This window comes from Saccopteryx leptura, chromosome 3 (genome assembly GCF_036850995.1).
Source record: "Saccopteryx leptura isolate mSacLep1 chromosome 3, mSacLep1_pri_phased_curated, whole genome shotgun sequence".
Classification (NCBI taxonomy): domain Eukaryota; kingdom Metazoa; phylum Chordata; class Mammalia; order Chiroptera; family Emballonuridae; genus Saccopteryx; species Saccopteryx leptura.
The window spans coordinates 180018222-180036664 of record NC_089505.1 but is presented as its reverse complement, the minus strand read 5'-3'; the positions used below and the strand labels follow the sequence as shown (position 1 = coordinate 180036664).

At 43.1% G+C, this 18443-nt stretch overlaps 1 protein-coding gene across 7 annotated transcripts in view; it reads right to left on the bottom strand.

The window, feature by feature from the left end:
• Positions 1-2248: 2248 nt before the first annotated feature.
• The window catches only part of CDYL (chromodomain Y like), a 227807-nt gene continuing 211612 nt past the window's right edge, over positions 2249-18443 (bottom strand). For all 7 annotated transcript variants that reach the window (XM_066376943.1, XM_066376949.1, XM_066376942.1 and 4 more), the window contains 3 exons: positions 15713-15923; positions 4790-4933; positions 2249-3156 (listed from right to left, as the gene is read on the bottom strand). In XM_066376943.1, the coding sequence (XP_066233040.1) occupies positions 2998-3156; positions 4790-4933; positions 15713-15923 (514 nt within the window). In that variant the 3' untranslated portion in view covers positions 2249-2997. The remainder of the gene's footprint in view (positions 3157-4789; positions 4934-15712; positions 15924-18443) is intronic.

Sequence of the window (18443 nt, the reverse complement as noted above, 5' to 3'; positions counted from 1 at the left end):
AAGCAGACAATGGATGTTTTTGACATACTGTTCCATAACATGCCTCTCTTTCACCCAAGGTTTTAGAAATATTTCATTCCTTTTCCACAGCAGTGTGGTTGTGGTATAATTATTTAACACCAACCCTGTTGGTGAACATGTATGCTATTTCCAACTTTTCACTATTATGAACAATCCTGGGATGAATTGGTCCCTGGGCCCAGTGTTTCATACTTCAGGCTCTTATCTATAAAACATGAATGAAAACATCTCTGTTGTAGGTTTGGGTAGAGAAAGCACAGTAAGTTACAACTCTGTTCACAGATTAAAAACGCTCTTAAATTCTCTTGATACTGATTCAAAGATATATTGGGTTGGGGAATAAGTTCGTAGCGTTTTTATATTTTCTTTTATTTTACGATTTGTTTGCTGTTTGGCAAAGGGTAAGTATTCATTCGATAAAACTCTTTCTGCTCTACAAAACTATGTTAATTGTATTTTTGAGTTATTTAATTTTTTATTAGTTTTGAGGCTTAGAAATGGAATACCCAGGAGGCAAAAATCAACATTTTCGACACCTGCTCTTCTTTGCTTTTCATCGAGGTCAAAAAGCTGCCGAAGCAGCCCGGGATATTTGCGAAGTGTATGGAGAAGGTGTCATAGGCAAGTCTACAGCACGGAAATGGTTTGCAAAGTTCAAAAATGGCGACTTTGACGTCAATGACACGTGCTGCAGCGGAAGGCCTTCTGAATTCGATGAAGAACTGGGAAATGCTCGAAAAGAATGCCACGGTCAAGAAGGAGCTCTACATTGCCCAGCTACACCGTGTGAACGCAGCTATTCGACTGAAAAGACCTGATCGACATGGTCAAACCATACTCCTTCACGACAACGCCAGGCCCCATGTTGCACAAGTCGTCAAAGCCGCACTCCAAGAGCTCGAATGGGAGGTCCTTCAGCATCCGCCGTATTCTCCGGACCTTGCACTGACCGATTACCATCTTTTCCGCTCCCTGTCAAACCATATGAAAGGCGTTACCTTCGATAACAAAGAGGTCCTTAAAAACTGGCTCAACAACTTCTTTGACACCAGACCAGGCGATTTTTGGCGGAATGGCATCAACAAATTGGTCGAGAGGTGGGAAGAGGTTGTAAACAGCAATGGCGAATATATAATTGATTAACTTATTGATATAATTATTGTTTTTTGTTTAAATAAAAGTCTTCGGTAAAAACGCTACGAACTTATTCCCCAACCCAATAAATCACAGCAAGCTTGTATGTGATACTATATAATTCAAAATAGGCAGAACTGGGTAATATATATTAGAAATATGCTTCTTTGAGAGAGAAGCAACAGGACAAGTGACACAAAACTCAGAAAATGAAATCAGTAACCTGGAAAGGGTGGGAGACAGACTTGGGAGGACATTGGTCATAGGCTAGCTCCTCCCTAGGTGTAGTTTACACAGTGGTTCATTATTCTTTGTACTGTACCAGTGTTTTATGTCCACATGAGAATTTCACATAAAAAATTATACATTCCATAAAAACTTCACAAGTGAAGATCAGAAACATTTCAAATGTGTTAAGAAATATTAGTTTTATTTAACCAGTTTTCACAGCTGAATATTTATTCTATAAAAACTTTACAGATTGTACAGTTTATATATATTTCAAACTACTGAACGAAATAGGTCCCACAGATGCAAAAATATTGCACCAACCAATCCAAGGGAAAGGCAGGTTTACACACTGCACAGCTCTCCACACAGCCAGGAGGTGGTCGGTTCTAAGTATAAACTTCAAAACTGTACAAAAATAAGGTTTTGATTTTATTTCACTCTTCATACATTCAATATGATTGCAAGCTCAGAAGCCTAACTAATAATAGGCATCTGTAATCAAGAATCAGTCCCCACTCCTGAAAGGAATGCAAATGTCTATGTACACAGGTCACCCTCGGACACCAAGTTGTTCTCAGCATATTGTATAGACTTGAAAGCAGAGACCAAGAACATTACACATCGAATATAAGGTAGTTCTTTTTTTAAAAGGAGTTTCTGCATTTAATAGTGTGCCAAAAGAATTTTAACTTATTAAATAAAATATATTCTAAGTGAACCTAAAAAATATACTTTATAAACATAAAAATACTTTTTTTGGTGTAATATAGCAATCATATCTGCAAATAGAAAACCAAAATTGTGTATAAAGTAGTATTTCTCACCCAGCAACAAGAAGCATTGTAGTTATTTTTTCAAAGGATTGAAGAAACTATTTAAATCCTACTAAGACTAACTTATAACTTCGATATTCATACTTAAGCTATTCAGTGATTCACTGATACTGCAGAACAAACTTTCTTCTAGAGACTGGTTTCTTCATGTTAACTGGGTAAGAGCAGACACATAAAAAAGGAAAAACCAACTGATTTTTTTTCAGCATAAATCCTAAGTGTACTTATTTGGGGACATGCTCATCTGTGGATCTGTCATCAGAAATATCCTAAAAGATAAGTCTTGCTTTTAATTTAGATTTTCATCTGAGGTGTCTGTACCTTCTTGGAGACAAAAGCACATCTCAGATCTTTCTGTATCTCTATTTGGGGAGGGCTGGTGAGGCCTTCTAGTTACTTCTTTAAAATCTGTTCTATAAAGAAAAGAAACATTCCAAACTTTTCTGTCACCCTAAGCCAGCAGAACACACTTTTCTTCTTTTTTATACAGTACAAGCCAAAGATAACAAAAAGATCTTCAAAAAGTAGCCTAGAGGCTCCCCATACAGAAGTACTTTCATACTTCTGTGTATATTAAGTATAAAATAATGTTTGGACAAAGGAGTTTTGTAGTTATTTATTTTAAAGTTACAGTACTTAAAAACTCCTTGATAATAAATAGCCTGGATGTTTCAAGTCCTGCTTCCAAGTGTGAGCTGTGAGGATGGATTAGGGCACCTTGGAGCCCCACAGATGTCCTGCTCTACAATTCCAGTGTCATCAGCAGGCAGCCTGCCAATCAAAACTCATCTATCTTCCTCTGCAGGTATTTCAACATGGAGTCCATCCCTTGGGCGGAGCCCCAGATTTTCTTCAGCACCTCGCACTCCCTCTCGTTGGCCTGCTCCAGCTCTGTCTTCATGTTGCAGCGTACCAGGGTTTTGGACTCCTCGAGCACCTGGACCAAACGACATGTGAGCAGTCAGCAGGGTGTGTGCTTGGAAGCTCTGGCTCCCATTCATCCCCACGTTACCAAAGGCCATTATCAAACTTGAGTAATGACCTATTAAAAAAACTACCTGGCCCTGGCTGGTTGGCTCAGCGGTAGAGCATCGGCCTGGCGTGCAGGAGTCCCGGGTTCGATTCCCGGCCAGGGCACACAGGAGAAGCGCCTATCTGCTTCTCCACCCCTCCCCTTCTCCTTCCTCTCTGTCTCTCTCTTCCTCTCCCGCAGCCAAGACTCCATTGGAGCAAAGTTGGCCCGGGCGCTGAGGATGGCTCTGTGGCCTCTGCCTCAGGCACTAGAATGGCTCTGGTTGCAACAGAGCAACACCCCCTGGTGGGCATGATGGGTGGATCCTGGTCGGGTGCATGCGGGAGTCTGTGAGTCTGTCTGCCTTCCTGTTTCCAACTTCAGAAAAATACAAAAAAACCCAAACAGACAAAAACAAACAAACAAATAAAACTACCCGACATTTTCAACATCAGGTCTAATATATGTATAAAGTGTATTTAACACTAGATATCAAATTCTTAACTTCAAAATGGTTGTAAAACTATCTGGAAAAAGTGCTGCACTATCTACACGGTGACCCTTCCCCAACATCAAGACTGGCGTGGCCCCACGCTGCTGTGCTGCTCAATGAACTCTGAGAATGCCTACTGAGGGGGTTTTCTAACCAAAATTCAAGTTTTTAAAAAAGATTAAGGTTACTTTATCTTTAAACTTATTTATTGCTTTTAGAGGGGAGAAAAGGAGAGACAGAAACATCAGTTTGTTCCCGCATGTGCTCTGACCGGGGATCGTACCCACAACCTTGGTGTATTGGGTTGATGCCCTAAACAACTGAGCTATGTGGCCAGGGCCAGTATTTAATTTTAATAATGAGGGTTGCTCATATGTTTGGGATAGCTTAAAGCAGCAATTTTCAACTTTTTTTTCTTAAATCTCATAGCACACATAAACTACTAAAATTCTGTGGCACACTAAAAAATGTATCTTTTGTCAATTTGACAAAAAAGAAATAGCTATAATTTTGATTCTGTCATACTGAATGGCTATTGTACTGGCTGTTGTCATTTTTTTTATTTGATAATCAAATGGAAAAGAGGTCAGCTCCCCAGACTAAATAGGTATTTCGTATTTTTAAAATTCTTGTAGCACACCTGTTGAAATTTGCTGCTTTAGAGGGGAGTTTGGTCAGTTAATATATCAAATAACATTTAATCTTATAATTTGTCAAGAGCAACTTCATTAAATATTATTCAGCACATTTATTAAACAAAACTTAGGTCCACCACAGGGGAAAAAACCACAATTATCTGAAAGGGCTTTGAGAACAACTTGCATAAATGTTTTCTGCAGACTTTTATAGGGTCGTTTTTAAGTTACTAAACTTTCTTAAGCTTGCAGAGGGAGGCCAATGCATACAGATCTGAAGTAGCTCCATCCATTCTCTTCCCACCAGTGTTTCCCAGGAAGGCGCTGTGCGGGGGCAAATGTGGAGGACTCGGGAAACACTGTGAAATGTGTAGGCTCTCAGCAGAAAAAGGTCATGGGAAATAAAAACAAAGAGAAATAATTGACATACAACTGGATTGCACGAGGCCAGCTCCTTAATGCGGACCATGACTTCTTGGGTGAAGGTCCCAGGCCAGAACACCTGCGAGACCAGGCCCTTGCCGCACGCCTCCTGTGCTGTCAGCTTCCGGCCACTGAGCAACATTTCATTTGCCTGAAAGAAAGAAGGGGTGATACCCATGTAAAATTTAAAGAGGAGGTGCCCAGAGAAGACCCAACCCAAAATTCATCCCTTTAAATTCAAACCAAAGATAAGCGTTGGAATGTGTCAGTCTGTGGGGACTCCCAGCACAAGCCCCAGGGCTGCACCCACAGCGCACCATTCTAGCTGAGAATGGACCCGGCAACACACAATCAACTACATGAACGAATGATAGTAACATACCTACCAGTAACTACAGAAAGAATGTAAAAGGCTTGTTTCATGATGTAATATAAGATGAGACTAACTTAACCAAGAAATCTAAATTAGAGAAGACCTACTTGTTAATTTGAAATTATACTGGCATGTCCCTCTCCACCTGCCTCCTCCTCCCAATATGTAAACTCATTTAATTCATAAAACAGTTTCCTGGCAAACGGAAGCAGAAGCAAAGCTAGAAAACTTCTAGAAAACTTCCAATTTTAGGGACCTGAACCAGTCACAGAACGAGTACACAGTGTAAATGTAGAAACAACATTCTAAGGGCGGTGCTGCCTTGCTGGAGTAGAATTTAGGAGGCCACGTTTGATTGCCCTGGACAAAGGTCTCCACACAGTGTGCATGGATTCTCTATCAATCTAATGATAGGTTCACACATGCTGAAATAAAGGAAAAGGGGGAGAACATCGATCTGACAAAGAAACCTCACACTCTTCTAATGTGACAATTTTCTGTCTTCCATAGGTAACCCTTCTGATGTTTTCTGGTGGTCATGAAGAAGCTCTGAACTCAGTAAAACACACTTTTGGTCGGTGACTTTCTTTTCCAAAAGCAAAAATCATTGTTATAAAGAGGCCTTGATGTATTAAGTATATCTCTCAGTTGACAGTACGTGTACTTTCTGCAAATGCATCTAGACAGCTGCACATGAAATGCACGGCTTAGCCCACGCACAAGGGCTCGCAAAGCAAACGTCTAGCTGACTCACCACCCTTTCAACACAGACATGACAGAAAACGGCTGAAGAACAGGGTCTTCAGAAGGTCTCCAAGTTCTCAACACTTACAACTCACTTTAATTCCAAAGTGGAGCCTGATATTTGAGTAAGTCTTAGACAAAGCCATGAGTGTCAGAAGAGTTTGGAGATGTTCTACAACACCCTGAACAGCCACTTCTCAGTAAAAAGGTCTAAATAAACAATGGATTTAAAAATTTGATTTAACCTTTTTAAATTAGCTGTTAAGACAGTTCTTTTTAATAAAGGGACAGAGAGAGGGATAGATAGGGATGGAGAGAGATGAGAAGCATCAATCATCAGTTTTTCGTTGTGACACCTTAGTTGTTCATTGATTGCTTTCTCATGTGCCTTGACCAGGGGCCTTCAGCAGACTGAGCAACCCCTTGCTCGAGCCAGCGACCTTGGGCCCAAGCTGGCGAGCTTTCTGCTCAAACCAGATGAGCCCGCGCTCAAGCTGGTGACCTCGGGGTCTCGAAACTGGGTCTTTCGCATTCCATTCCAACGCTCTATCCACTGCACCACCGCCTGGTCAGGCTTTTTTTTTTTTTTTTTTTACTATTTTTTAAAATTTATTTTTAATTTATTGGAATGACATGGTTGGACAGGTTTCAAGTATACAACTCAAAATAACACCATTTATGCATGCATCGTACATGCCACCACGGTCTGTGCCAAGCAGAGTCTCTTTCAACCCCCATTCCCCAACTTGCCCTGCCCTCCCCCTACCCCAAATGGCCCCTTTCCTTGGGCTATTGCAACCCCCTGTATATGATTTTTGGCTAACCACTTTACCTTCTTTTATACAGTCCCCTCTCATCTGCCCTCCCTTCTGACAGCTATCCATCTGTTCCATGTGTCCATGCCTGTTTTGCTCATCAGCTGACTGTGTTCATTAGATTCCATATATAAGTGAAATCAGTGTATTTGTCTTTCTCTGCCTGGCTTACTTCACTTAGCACAATAGTCTCCTGGAGATTATGCTAAGACAGTTCTTCTAAAGGCAGATCCAAATGCAATGGGAAAGGGTAACAGGAGTTCCTGATAGAAATTTGGTGGGCAGGGCGCTATGGACAGAATTTTCACTTCCTTGTTCACTTTCTTTTACTCTCAATATACAGTAAAGACAACACTACAACTAAATCAAATCATTTAGATTAAGTGTGAAGTATGTTCTCAAGATCAGCCTTAACTTAGCTTGGGTAGTGAATATGAGTCCGCCGCCCCAAGTGCACGTCGGGAGCGGGGAGTGAAGAACAAGCCTCCCTCAGGTTTCCTCTCCTGCACCTCCATGGGCCTCTCTGCTCTCCCAGTCACTTCTTCCAATGTTATCTTTTTGCCATCTGGAGGTCAGCCTGACCACTACTCTATTCTCTCCTGTCTTTCACTTCCTTTTCTTGATTCTCCCAGGCCTGGTGCCAGTCAACTGCGCCGACAGCAAGTCAGGACAATCCTCTCCTCCAGTCAGCGAGCTGTCCTTGCCACCCATCTGCCTTTCAGAACTGGACTGACTCCATATTGGCTGCCACTGGAGATTCTTCTCTGCTCAGTTTTCTATTTCCAAGCTGGTTAGATGTGTAGGACATTCTGAATTTACCCAAAAGTATGAACGATGGGACTAACTCAATGTTGTTAAAGCTTTCTCATGGTTTAAAATACAGTTATCAGGTAAAACCATTAGGAAAAATTCCCTTGCTAGTAAGATCAGTAGGATTAAATATACTCAAGTTGAATGGGTATGTTCTCATACACTCAATTTCCAGCAGTTTTAAAATGAGAAGTTTCTAACTTCTACTCAAATAACAGATTTGCAAAGATAAGGTCATTGGGAAATTTATTAGATTTCCTTTTCTTTCAAGATGGCCAACTGAACAAGAAACTAAAGGGACCACCCACAAAAATACCCAATGCGGTCAAAACTGTCCAACTGTTTTATAAAAGTTATAGTATAACTATGCAGGGTGGAGGAGGGTATAGGGGGGAGATAAATGGTGATGAAAAGACTTGACATGGGGTGGTGAACACACAATAAGGTGTACAGAGATGTGGAGTAGAATTGTGTAGCTGGTCTGGAATCTATAATTTTGTTAAGTGTCACCCCAATACATTTAAAAAAGAAAATTATAAATGACCAAAAACGGTACCAGAAGATAAAAATATCAAATTTTAGAAGTTAAAATTTGATCAACCAATGATCTTATAAAAAGAAAAACTACAAAGATAAATGATAAATGCAGAAGGGGTGTTCAGTCAAAAAGATCACAGTAGGAGTGTGGTGAAGCATCTAACTAGCCTTGGGGGAGGGGTGGGGAAGCTTCAAATCTCAAGGCGGCAGCTAGCTGCTCTCCACTTACTCCCGCTGACTTGTCTCTAAGCTCCCCAGAGGACAGCTCTCCACTGTGAACTCAGGACAAGGATGTCAGGAGCGAGGGCTTACAAACCGGAGTCTGTGTTTGTCAGCTTTGTGCTCCCCTCAATGGAGGCTCCTTCAGCCATCAGTCACAGTGTCTAACACTTCCCTGAGTGCAAAGGCTCAGAGTCAGTCTTTGAGACAGGACTGCAACTTTGCAGGGTCTGCCTCTGAGCAGACAGACATGCTGCATGTTCACTAGGCTCAAGGAGAACTCACCTGTAGAAGATTATCCTCCTAAACTAACGTATAGCTTGACTACAGCTTGGCTCCAAGATCTCAGTCCCTGCAGTAGACACAAGAAAAAGATAGCTTTCCCAGCTTGTTTGACCTGCTTGCTATTTTTATCCTGATAACACGATCACTTTAGCTTATCGCCCTGCAGAGTTTTGCTCATAGCAAGTGGGGAAAACCAAACTTGTTTTAGTCTTGCATTAGGCTACGGAAACTCATACTAAATGCTTATGAAAGGAATTTCATCATTTGGGCAGTCACTTTCAACAAGAGTTGTCACAATACAACTCACCTCAATGTTTTTATTCATGTTTCATATAGAGGCTTCAGTCAGATACTCTAACCAAAAAGTGCAGAATTTACATTTAGGCTCTTTGTTCCAGCTTTAGAGCAGACTTCCTCAAGAGGGACATTACAGACAGTCCGGCCCGATAAAGGCACGTCAGTGTGGATGATGTCTTGTGAGTTGTAGGATGTTAGCAGCACCCTGGCATCTCTCACTAGCATCGCCTCTGCTGGGACACTGAGTCTCTAGACATTGCCACATGCCCCCTGGGGTGGAGGATGGGGCAAATCTCCCTGGTTAAGAATTACTGCTCAAATGGCACCAGGATTTCACAAGAAACAAAAAGTGATGATTTTTCAAGACTTGTCCACTGGGCTCAGAGATGAGTGAAGAGTAGGCACTCATTTTGTATTATCTTTAAGCTACTTATGGATCTTCTGAGCACAGCGAACTCTAGGACCACCACCCTTTGGTAGTGTTTGGCCCAAAGGCTCCACTTCCAAACTGCCTTTGCCCAAATGTGTTTAAATGTTGAGACTGTTTAATCCTTCCCCCATCTGCCCTTCTTGAATATACGCATCAAGATCACAAATCTACTAGATCATCCAGTGAGCGGACAGGATCCATTATGTCAATCTCTTTACAGCAATTCAAAATGAGCGGGAAATGATTTTACTGATGATCATGAGTAAAATTACTTAGAGAATAGGTAGTAACTGTTAGTAAACAACCTATTTTACAGTAATAACTTAAACTTAAAGTAATTTTCCTGACAATGACTCTTTACTACCAGACTCAGGTACTGTTAGGTGGATGCCGTGCAGTAGAAATGACAAGACAGATAACCTGGACATGTCCACACTTCACCTGAAATAAATGGAGACACAGGTGACATGAACAGACATGTCACCCAGACCCCAGCCCAAGTCATACTTGCTGCCCAGCCTCCAGGCAGCCTCACTCACAAGGCAGGCAGGCCCTTCTGGGCACTGCTGCACCCAGTGGCTGAGTGTGGGCCAGGCACGGAAAACATGTGCTGCCACAGATGCTCCAGAGCCCCCTTCCTCACCCTCCACAGCTCAGCTAAACCTTCGTCAGCACTGTGCCACAGCTCGCCCTCGCCCTCGCCCAGTCCTGCTTCCTCTTGGCCCCACCACAGTGTATGATACCTAATCCATGTCCTGTTTGTCATATTCCCCCAGACCTTTGCTTCTCTAGACATCACTTGTGCCAAGCGGGAGTGGAAGCAGTGGTGAAAGGCTTTACTGAGCACTAGCTCGCTGGCAGAGACCTTCCTGGACTTGGAGGAACACCCACAGAACCCGCACAGGTGAGGGTCCAAGAGCTACAATTATCACAGGTGATGGGATAGTAACTGGCTAGATAAGTGTGGACGACACAAGCAGGACTCCCAGGTAGCAAGATGGCAGAGGAAGATGAGACCTGCACCCAGGCCTAGGACTTATTAGGCAGATAGATGGTCAAACTCTGGACAAGACTGACCACTCACACAGAAGCTCTGTTTGGCTGTGAGGGAAGGGGGGGGAACTTGGTATGGGGACTTCTGGGTGGATGCCCCCAAACTCTGAACCCCAGATTCCTCTGATCCTTCATAAATGGCCCACTTATCCCAATTAAGGACAAGTGTTGCCCCAACAGCTTGAAGACAATGCAGAAATCTCTCCACAAGACAGCATCACTTCCCTAACACCCTGCCCATCTCCTCTCTTGGCTATTAAGCCTTCCCCAAAAGAGCGGCCTGACACAGCTGGAAAGTGCTGGTGGAGCTGGGAGAAGACAAGGGACTGAATTCTAAGGGCTCTTGACTAGGTGGCAAACCAGGGTTGGACAGGTCAGTTCACTAATCTGGATGTGCTCCTGAACTACAAGACTTAACATGCTGGCAAGTGCCCTCCTCCCCCGATATGCTGTGGTCTTGCTACTGAAATGGCATCAGGAAGCATGGAGACTGTGATGATGGTCCAGGCTGAATGAATCTGTAATGCCAGAACTGCTGTGTCAACAGGGCAGAAGGTGGGACAAGATGCCACGAAGAGCTTATGTCAGAGAGAGGATTAGGTCAGGTCCCTGGAGCTCTGGAGCAAGGCTGTGCCTTCTAGCAGATAAGTGCATGCCTTTTTAAGACATAATTCTGATGTGCTCACTGGGCCCTGGGAGACAGAACACCTGGCTGTGTGACACCAAGTGAAATGTCCATCACAAGCTGCATTCTATCAGGCCCATCATAAGGGTCAGACAGGGCCAGCGGCAGAAGCACAGCTGGGATCAAGCACAAACACCAGAGAGCACAGGTGAGATGCCTAAGCAGGTGGCCCAGACCCACAAGTCACCCACACTGCTGCCCAGGGCTCTGCCTCAGTTAACAGCTATGGCTGAATGGGAAACTTTCTATGAACCAGCTTGGTTTATGGGAGGCTGGCTCAAAAGCACATGGGAGGGAAATGCTCTGAAATGGGACTGTGCCTGGTCATCTACCTGGTGTAGGAGATGTTGATCAGGGTTAGACTCCAGAGTGACCAGGGCAGTACAATGGTCTGGCTAAGTTGGTCAGGGGCTTGGAAAATTGGGGACACAGGGATCTGGGGAATAGGCATATGGATGCATGGCTAAGAAAGTGTGTAGACTGCTGTGTCATGTCGATGTCCCCCAAAGAGGACCTGCCACAAAACAACAACAACAACAACAACAAAAAACCCCCCACTAAATATGAAAGGCAACCCGGGCCAGTATTGGCTGCTGGCCAACCCAGTGCTGGAGCTGCACATGAAGCCTCGCAGCAGTGGACACCAGTGCCAAGCCACCCGCCTGTCGAGCACAGGCTGACTGTCTTCACAGGAGCAGACACTAAATACGCTGGGTTTGGGTTTGCTTTCCTGCCGCCAGTCCTCAGGCAGCCTCACCCTGAGGCTCATGGGAGTGTCTGGACCACTGACATGGGATGCCACAGGGCACAGTTCCAGACTAGAATGGCACTGGCAGAACGGGACTGGGTCTACGACTGCGGGTCCTCTGGAAAGTCCCCTTCAATCTACAGGAGCTGTGAGCCTGACAGATCACTGTCTTCCTGTTCATAATACACAGCGTGCAAAGGCCCTGACACTATTCCATGTCTGCAACATGAAGGTCACCCAGGCCTGGGAGAGAAGTGGTGGAAGCAGGCGTGGCCAAACCTATGACCCCTCCCAATGATCTATGGAGTGATCTGTGCTTCTTCTCCTTACATCTCTGGCTCTGCTGGTCCCAGAGGGGGCACACTTTGCCAGCAGACACAATAAGGTCCTAGCGAACTTGAAGTTATGATCACTGCCTGAGCACTTGCTGTCTGAGCCCAGGGCTAGCAGGCAAGGGGGGGAGGTGTAAGGAACCCTAGGACCCACTAGGAATCTCTCAGTCCTCTCCTGCCAACGGGCTGAGCAGGGCACAATGACCAAACCTCAGGGCTCCTAGGGACCAGGATCCTACCTACCACTAGGCCAGTCACTGGGGCCAGCACAGTTGGTGAGGGGGGTGGTCTAAAACAGGAAGGGAGATCTGAAGGTGAGGGAGGGCTGAGACACTCTCTTCTTTTACATTTATTTTAAACTTTCTGTTCTGGGAGTAATTTTAGTTACTAAAGATTACAAAAGCAGTACAAACAGTTCCTGTCAACCCATCACCGAGCTCTCCCTGAACATGAACATCTTACATGACATTTTAGTCATCAAAACCATGAAATTTCCATTGATATAATATTCTTGACGAAACTATAAACTCTGCACAGATGCTGCAATCTTCCCACTGCTGTCCTTTCTCTGACCCAGGGTCCCCGGAAGCCCCCTGCATTGAGCTTTCGGGTCCCCCAGTCTTTGGCGAGTTCTCTGACCATGGCACTGTATAAGGACCATGCACAGTCTGTAGACTGTGCCTCACCCCGGGCCTGTGTGGTACTCCCAGATGGAGGTGCTGCACATCTTGCAGGACTCCAGCAGAGACACTGTGTCATTCAAAAGGGCAGCACATGAGGCAGACCATGAGGTGTTATTTCTGGTGAATTTTAATTGCTCAGTAAAGGGGTGCCTGCCAAGCTTCTCCAGTTGAAAATTACTATTTTTTCCACCATAAGTAATGACAGGATGCAAATATCCTTTTTCTCATTGTACTTTCATCCACAAATTTTAACATCCAGGTGGTTCTTGCCTGCAACAGTTACCACCGTCTAATCCTCCTCCTCAAAGTCTTTCCCAGGAAGGGAGGCCTTTGGAACCTGGAGGAGCTGCCCCTGAACTGTAAGAAGATGCAGATCCAAAGAGATGATAAGGGGTGGACCGTTGTGCACACAGGAATGTGCTATTCAGATCCATCACCAGGGAGCTCTTGCTGCCCGGCTGCTGGCAGTGCCACCAGCAGAAAGCACCCATGCATGGGCAAAGTGCTCTTCCCAACAGCCCATGCTCAGGGGTAATGGACAGAAAGGGTTCAGCCGTTTCGGTCTATTGTCGACAGCTACAGCCAGGCCACGTATGCCCCAGAGCTCCCATGGGGTGGCCAAAGCTTTGCTGAGCCTGCCTCACAGCTCGACTTCTACCCCTGTCCAGCTCTATTTCCTCCCTGACCCTTCAAACTGGTATTGGCTACCTAAGTTTTCCTACATGCCAAACGCCATTTCAGTACCTGCTTTTGGAGACACTACAGAAATACCTCAGAGTTGTTGTTGGTTTGGTTCCAGACCACAGCAATAAAGTGAATATTGCAATAAAGCGATTCCTATGAATTTTTTGGTTTCCCAGTGCACATAAGTTATGTTTACACTATACTGTAGTCTGTTATGTGTGCAATACCATCTATCTAACAAAAATATATACATACCCTAATTTAAAAATACTTTATTACTAAAAAAAAAAAAGCTACCATCTGAGCCTTCAGCAAGTCACTTTTTGCTGGTCGAGGGTCTTGCCTCAGTGTTGACGGCTGCTGACTGAGCAGGGCAGAGACTGATTAAGGCTGGGTGGTGGTGGCGGCAATGTCTTAAAATATGACAAGAATGACATTTGCCACACTGACTCTTCTTTTCATGGACAAATCCATTTCTCTAGAGCATGCAATGTTATCTGATAGCATTTTACCTATAGTAGATCCTCTTTCAAAACTGAAGTCAGTGCTCTCAAATCCTGCCAAGTGATTTATCAACCAAGTTCCTGTGATATTCTAAATCCTTTGTTGTCATTTCAACAATCTTCACAGCATCTTCACCAGCACTGGATTTCATCTCAAGAAACCACTTCCTTTGCTCATCTATGAGAAGCAACTCCTTGTCTGTTAGTTTCATCCTGAGATTGCAGCAAGTCAGTCATGTCTGCAGGTTCCACTTCTAATTGTGTGGCTACTGCCACAACTGCAGTCCCTTCTTCCACTAAAGTCTTGAGCCCTTCAAAGTCATCCATGAGGGTCGGAATCAACTCCTGATAACGTTGATATTTTCACCCCTTCCCGTGAATCATGACTGATCATACTGGCATCTAGAATAATGAATCCTTTTCAGAAGGCTTTCAATTTAATTTTGTATGGCAGCTACAGCCTTACAGAATGTATTTCTTAAACAGTAAGACTTGAAAACAAAAATTATACCTTGGTCCATGGCTGCAGAGGGATTGTTGTGTTAGCAGGTAAAACAACATTAATCTCATGGTACATCTTCATCAGAGCTCTTGGCTGACTAGGTACACTGTCAATGAGCAGTAATATTTTGAAAGTAATCTTATTTTTCTGATCAGTATGTCTCAACACTGGGCTTGAAAATTGAGCACTGGCTTCAACTTAAAGTAACCAACTACATTAGCACTAACATGAGAGTAAGCCTGTTCTTTGAAGCCAGGCATTGACTTGTCTCTAGCAGGAGAGCCCTAGATGGCATCTTCCTCTGATATCAGGCTGCTTCATCTACAGTGCAATCTGTGGTGTAGTGTAGCCAACTACTTAGTTAACTTAACCAGCTCGTAATAACTTGCTGTAGCTTCTACATCAATACTTGATGCTTCACCTTGTACTAACTTATATGTTGTGGAGACAGCTTCTTTCCTTAGACCTTGCGAACCAACCTCTTTAAACTTGTTTTTCTGCAGCTTTCTCACCTCTCTCAGCCTCCGCACACTGAGAAGAGTTAGGGCCTTGCTCTGGATTAGGCTTAGGCTTAAAGAATGTTATGGCTGGTTTGATCTTTTATCCAGACTACTCTATATTGCTTATTTATCAGCAATAAGGCTGTTTTGCTTTTTTTTATTATTCATATATTCACTGGAGTACACTTGTAGTTTCTTCCTAGAACTGTTCCTTTGCATTTACAACTTGGCTAACTGGTACAAGAGGCCTAGCTTTTGGCCCGTCTCATCATTCAACACGCCTTCCTTGTTAAGCTTAATCATTTCTAGCTTCTGACTTAAAGTGAGACCCGTGTGAGTGTGACTCTTCCTTTCTCTTAGAAGTGTAGCTTTAAGGTTATTAGGTAAAAAAGATATTCCGACTGCCATCTCGATTGTATGCGTTACAAACTGGGTATTTACTAATAATGAATATCAGTTAATTATGCAGAGATATATAGATTCCTCACTGAATGAGGTCCTTCTCCAGGAAGTGATATAAAACAGTGTCAATAAATGTTCTATGAACCAATATGAAAATCTTCTATGATTTCATTAATTAATACAAGTTAATGAACAAGAACTGAATTATAAATGTGTCTGGTGAAAAGTCCCCACAGAATGACACCCTGTATATATTTAGGAAACCAACAATGAAACTAGATTTCTTCATGAAGTTTTCTAGAATTATTTTTTAAAAAGAGGTACTCACAGATGCTCCTCCCATAATCTTGGGAAACATAACGGTGGAACAGCCATCTGGACTCTGTCCGAAGGTAGTATAGGGTGTTTGAAACCAAGCTTTTTCATTGGCCCAAACCACATCACAAAGAGGCAATATGGATGCTCCTAATCCAATGGCAGGGCCATTTACTGCTACAATAATAGGCTTCTTAAACTGAATGAAAGTATTCACGAAGTTTCTAAAATGAAAAGTAAATGGGGAATTACTCAAAATATCACGTATTTGAGCAACAAAAAAATCCACTATTATAGACTTCCATTTGCCAAGATGTAAACTGTGGAAATGATTATGAGTTGAGATTTGTTCAAAGCTTTCTCTCTGAAGTTGTAAACCATGGATATTTATTGTGTGTTATCAGGCTTAATGATACCCTGGTTGCCACACTAGAAGCGGCTGTTGCTACAGGACTTAGGTGAAGATTACAGGAAGTATACAGCCATAGGTTGTTCTTATATTTGCAATGGCTCATGGGCTCTATGACCAGTATGTCTTTTCCCTCAGCCTTCCTTCCCTTTAACACATAAAGGAGCCCAATAAACATCATGAACTTTAGATCAGTAGTCCCCCACCCCTGGGCTGCAGACTGGTTGGTACCAGTCCGTGGGCCATTTGGTACTGGTCCACAGAGAAAGAATAAGTAACTTATATTATTTCCGTTTTACTTATATTTAAGTCTGAACAATGTTTTATTTTTAAAAAATGACCAGATTCCCTCTGTTACATCCGTCTAAGACTCACTCTTGACGCTTGTCTTGGTCACGTGATACATTTATCCGTCCCACCCTAAAGGCCGGTCCATGAAAATATTTTCTGACATTAAACTGGTCCATGGCCCAAAAAAGGTTGGAGACCACTGCCTGAGATGACCAACTTAGAAGCTCTCTGAGAGAAAACCTGGCATAGGGCACACTATTAACATTGCCCTGTGTTAAGTAAAGACTAGAGGACTGAGGTCAGGGACCACAGGGTCGGGATCCAGACTTGGTATGAGATTTCAGACACCTTACTGATTATTTGGAAATAAAAGATATTTCCTGAATCTATAAAAAAGTAGAATAAATGCCTTGAGGGATATAGAGACAAGAAGTTTACAGGCTGGTTTAAAATATAAGTTCCAAACAAGAAAAACAAAAAGAGCAGACACTGTGTGCTGTAGAATATAATTGCAGGAGGATTTCAGAGAGACTGGGTCAGGGCAGCCTTCACAATGGATGTGGATTTTTACAAAACCTTGCCAAGGCTATTTTTAGATTTGATTTAGGATCAGGCTGGAAGTGTAGGCTGTTTTTCAATTCAGGGTAGGCTGGCCTGACACCATGCTGGGAATGTGCGTCTTCTATCCACCGCTAGACTCTCATTTTATGCTCAGAGATTGCTTGTTATCCTCTAACACAGTGAAGAAAAGGAGAAAATACACACCAAAATAAATACCAGATAATTCCTTTAATGCAGCCTGAGTTCTAGGTCAGATCACAGAACTCTAAATTCTAAATCTGACCTCTGTATCTTTGGTACTAAAAATAACAACCTGGGTGTTCTCTAACATTCAGCAATTTAAAAGCTAGAGCAACCTGTTCAGATTATCTCTAAAAATCATGACTGGGCATCTTAGATAGTGCCTACCCACCAACTGCCATATATATTTTGGAGGACGGCAGGTTGGAAGAGGTGTGTGTGTGTGTGTGTGTGTGTGTGTGTGTGTGTGTGTGTGTAAGTAACAGGGGAAAGGAGGTAATGCAGAACTTAGAAGCCTGCAAGCCTGACTCCAGGAACAATCCTCAAAGGTGCCCCAGTCACAGTCCTCAGCCTGGCCCTCAAGGTCCCCCCCAAGGTTTTCTAAATCTGTACACTGAGTGAAAATAAACTCATTGGAATGAAAGAGTTGCACTAAGAGCCTGAGGCACTGGTAGAAAGATCACAATGAGTTTTAATGCTATGAAAAGAGCCAGACAACTTTTAAATAGGTCCTTGAAATAACTTTTAAATAGGTCCTTGTCTATACAAGCTACACAAGGATACTTCAGTTATACCAGCTTTGGAGGATTTGGTGTAAGTACACATGATGGAAATATATTGTCTATGCTTAGTTACAAGGTAATTGATGAATTTATCTCTGATACAAGGCAGACATTTTCAAAATATGTCTCTCCACTTTCATGTACTTCTTATGAACAACTGGAAACTATGGATGGGATGGCAGATTAACACAATAAAAAGAAAATGATCAAAATGGTGTAATGATAAATTCTATACAGTAATGGTAAAAGGAATGAGTTACTCCATGAACTGTATATGAATTAGCCAGCACCCTCTGGAGCTAAGACTGTCTTCCCTTTCAGAGAACACAACCTGGCCATGCTGCAGTGTGAGCTCTAAGAGCCAGGGGTAGCACGGTCCACGAGAAACTGGCTTTGTTTTAAAACAAACACACACAAAACTTTATAAAAATGCTTCTCTGTCTAGTATACACCCCCCAGAGTCACAAATGCTCAGTTAGTGGTGCTGCATATCAAGCTGCCCCACTCCCAGATGGGGAGGTGGTGGCTACCTTCAGGCCTGGGGATGAAGCTCACAGAGCTTAGCATTCAAGGAGAACATGTCCTCCCCCTGCTTTTGCAAGTTATTTTAAAAGTTAAGATCAAAACATATGTATGTTCAAATGTGCTCAATGCATACTAAATTTAAAATTCAGTTTCCT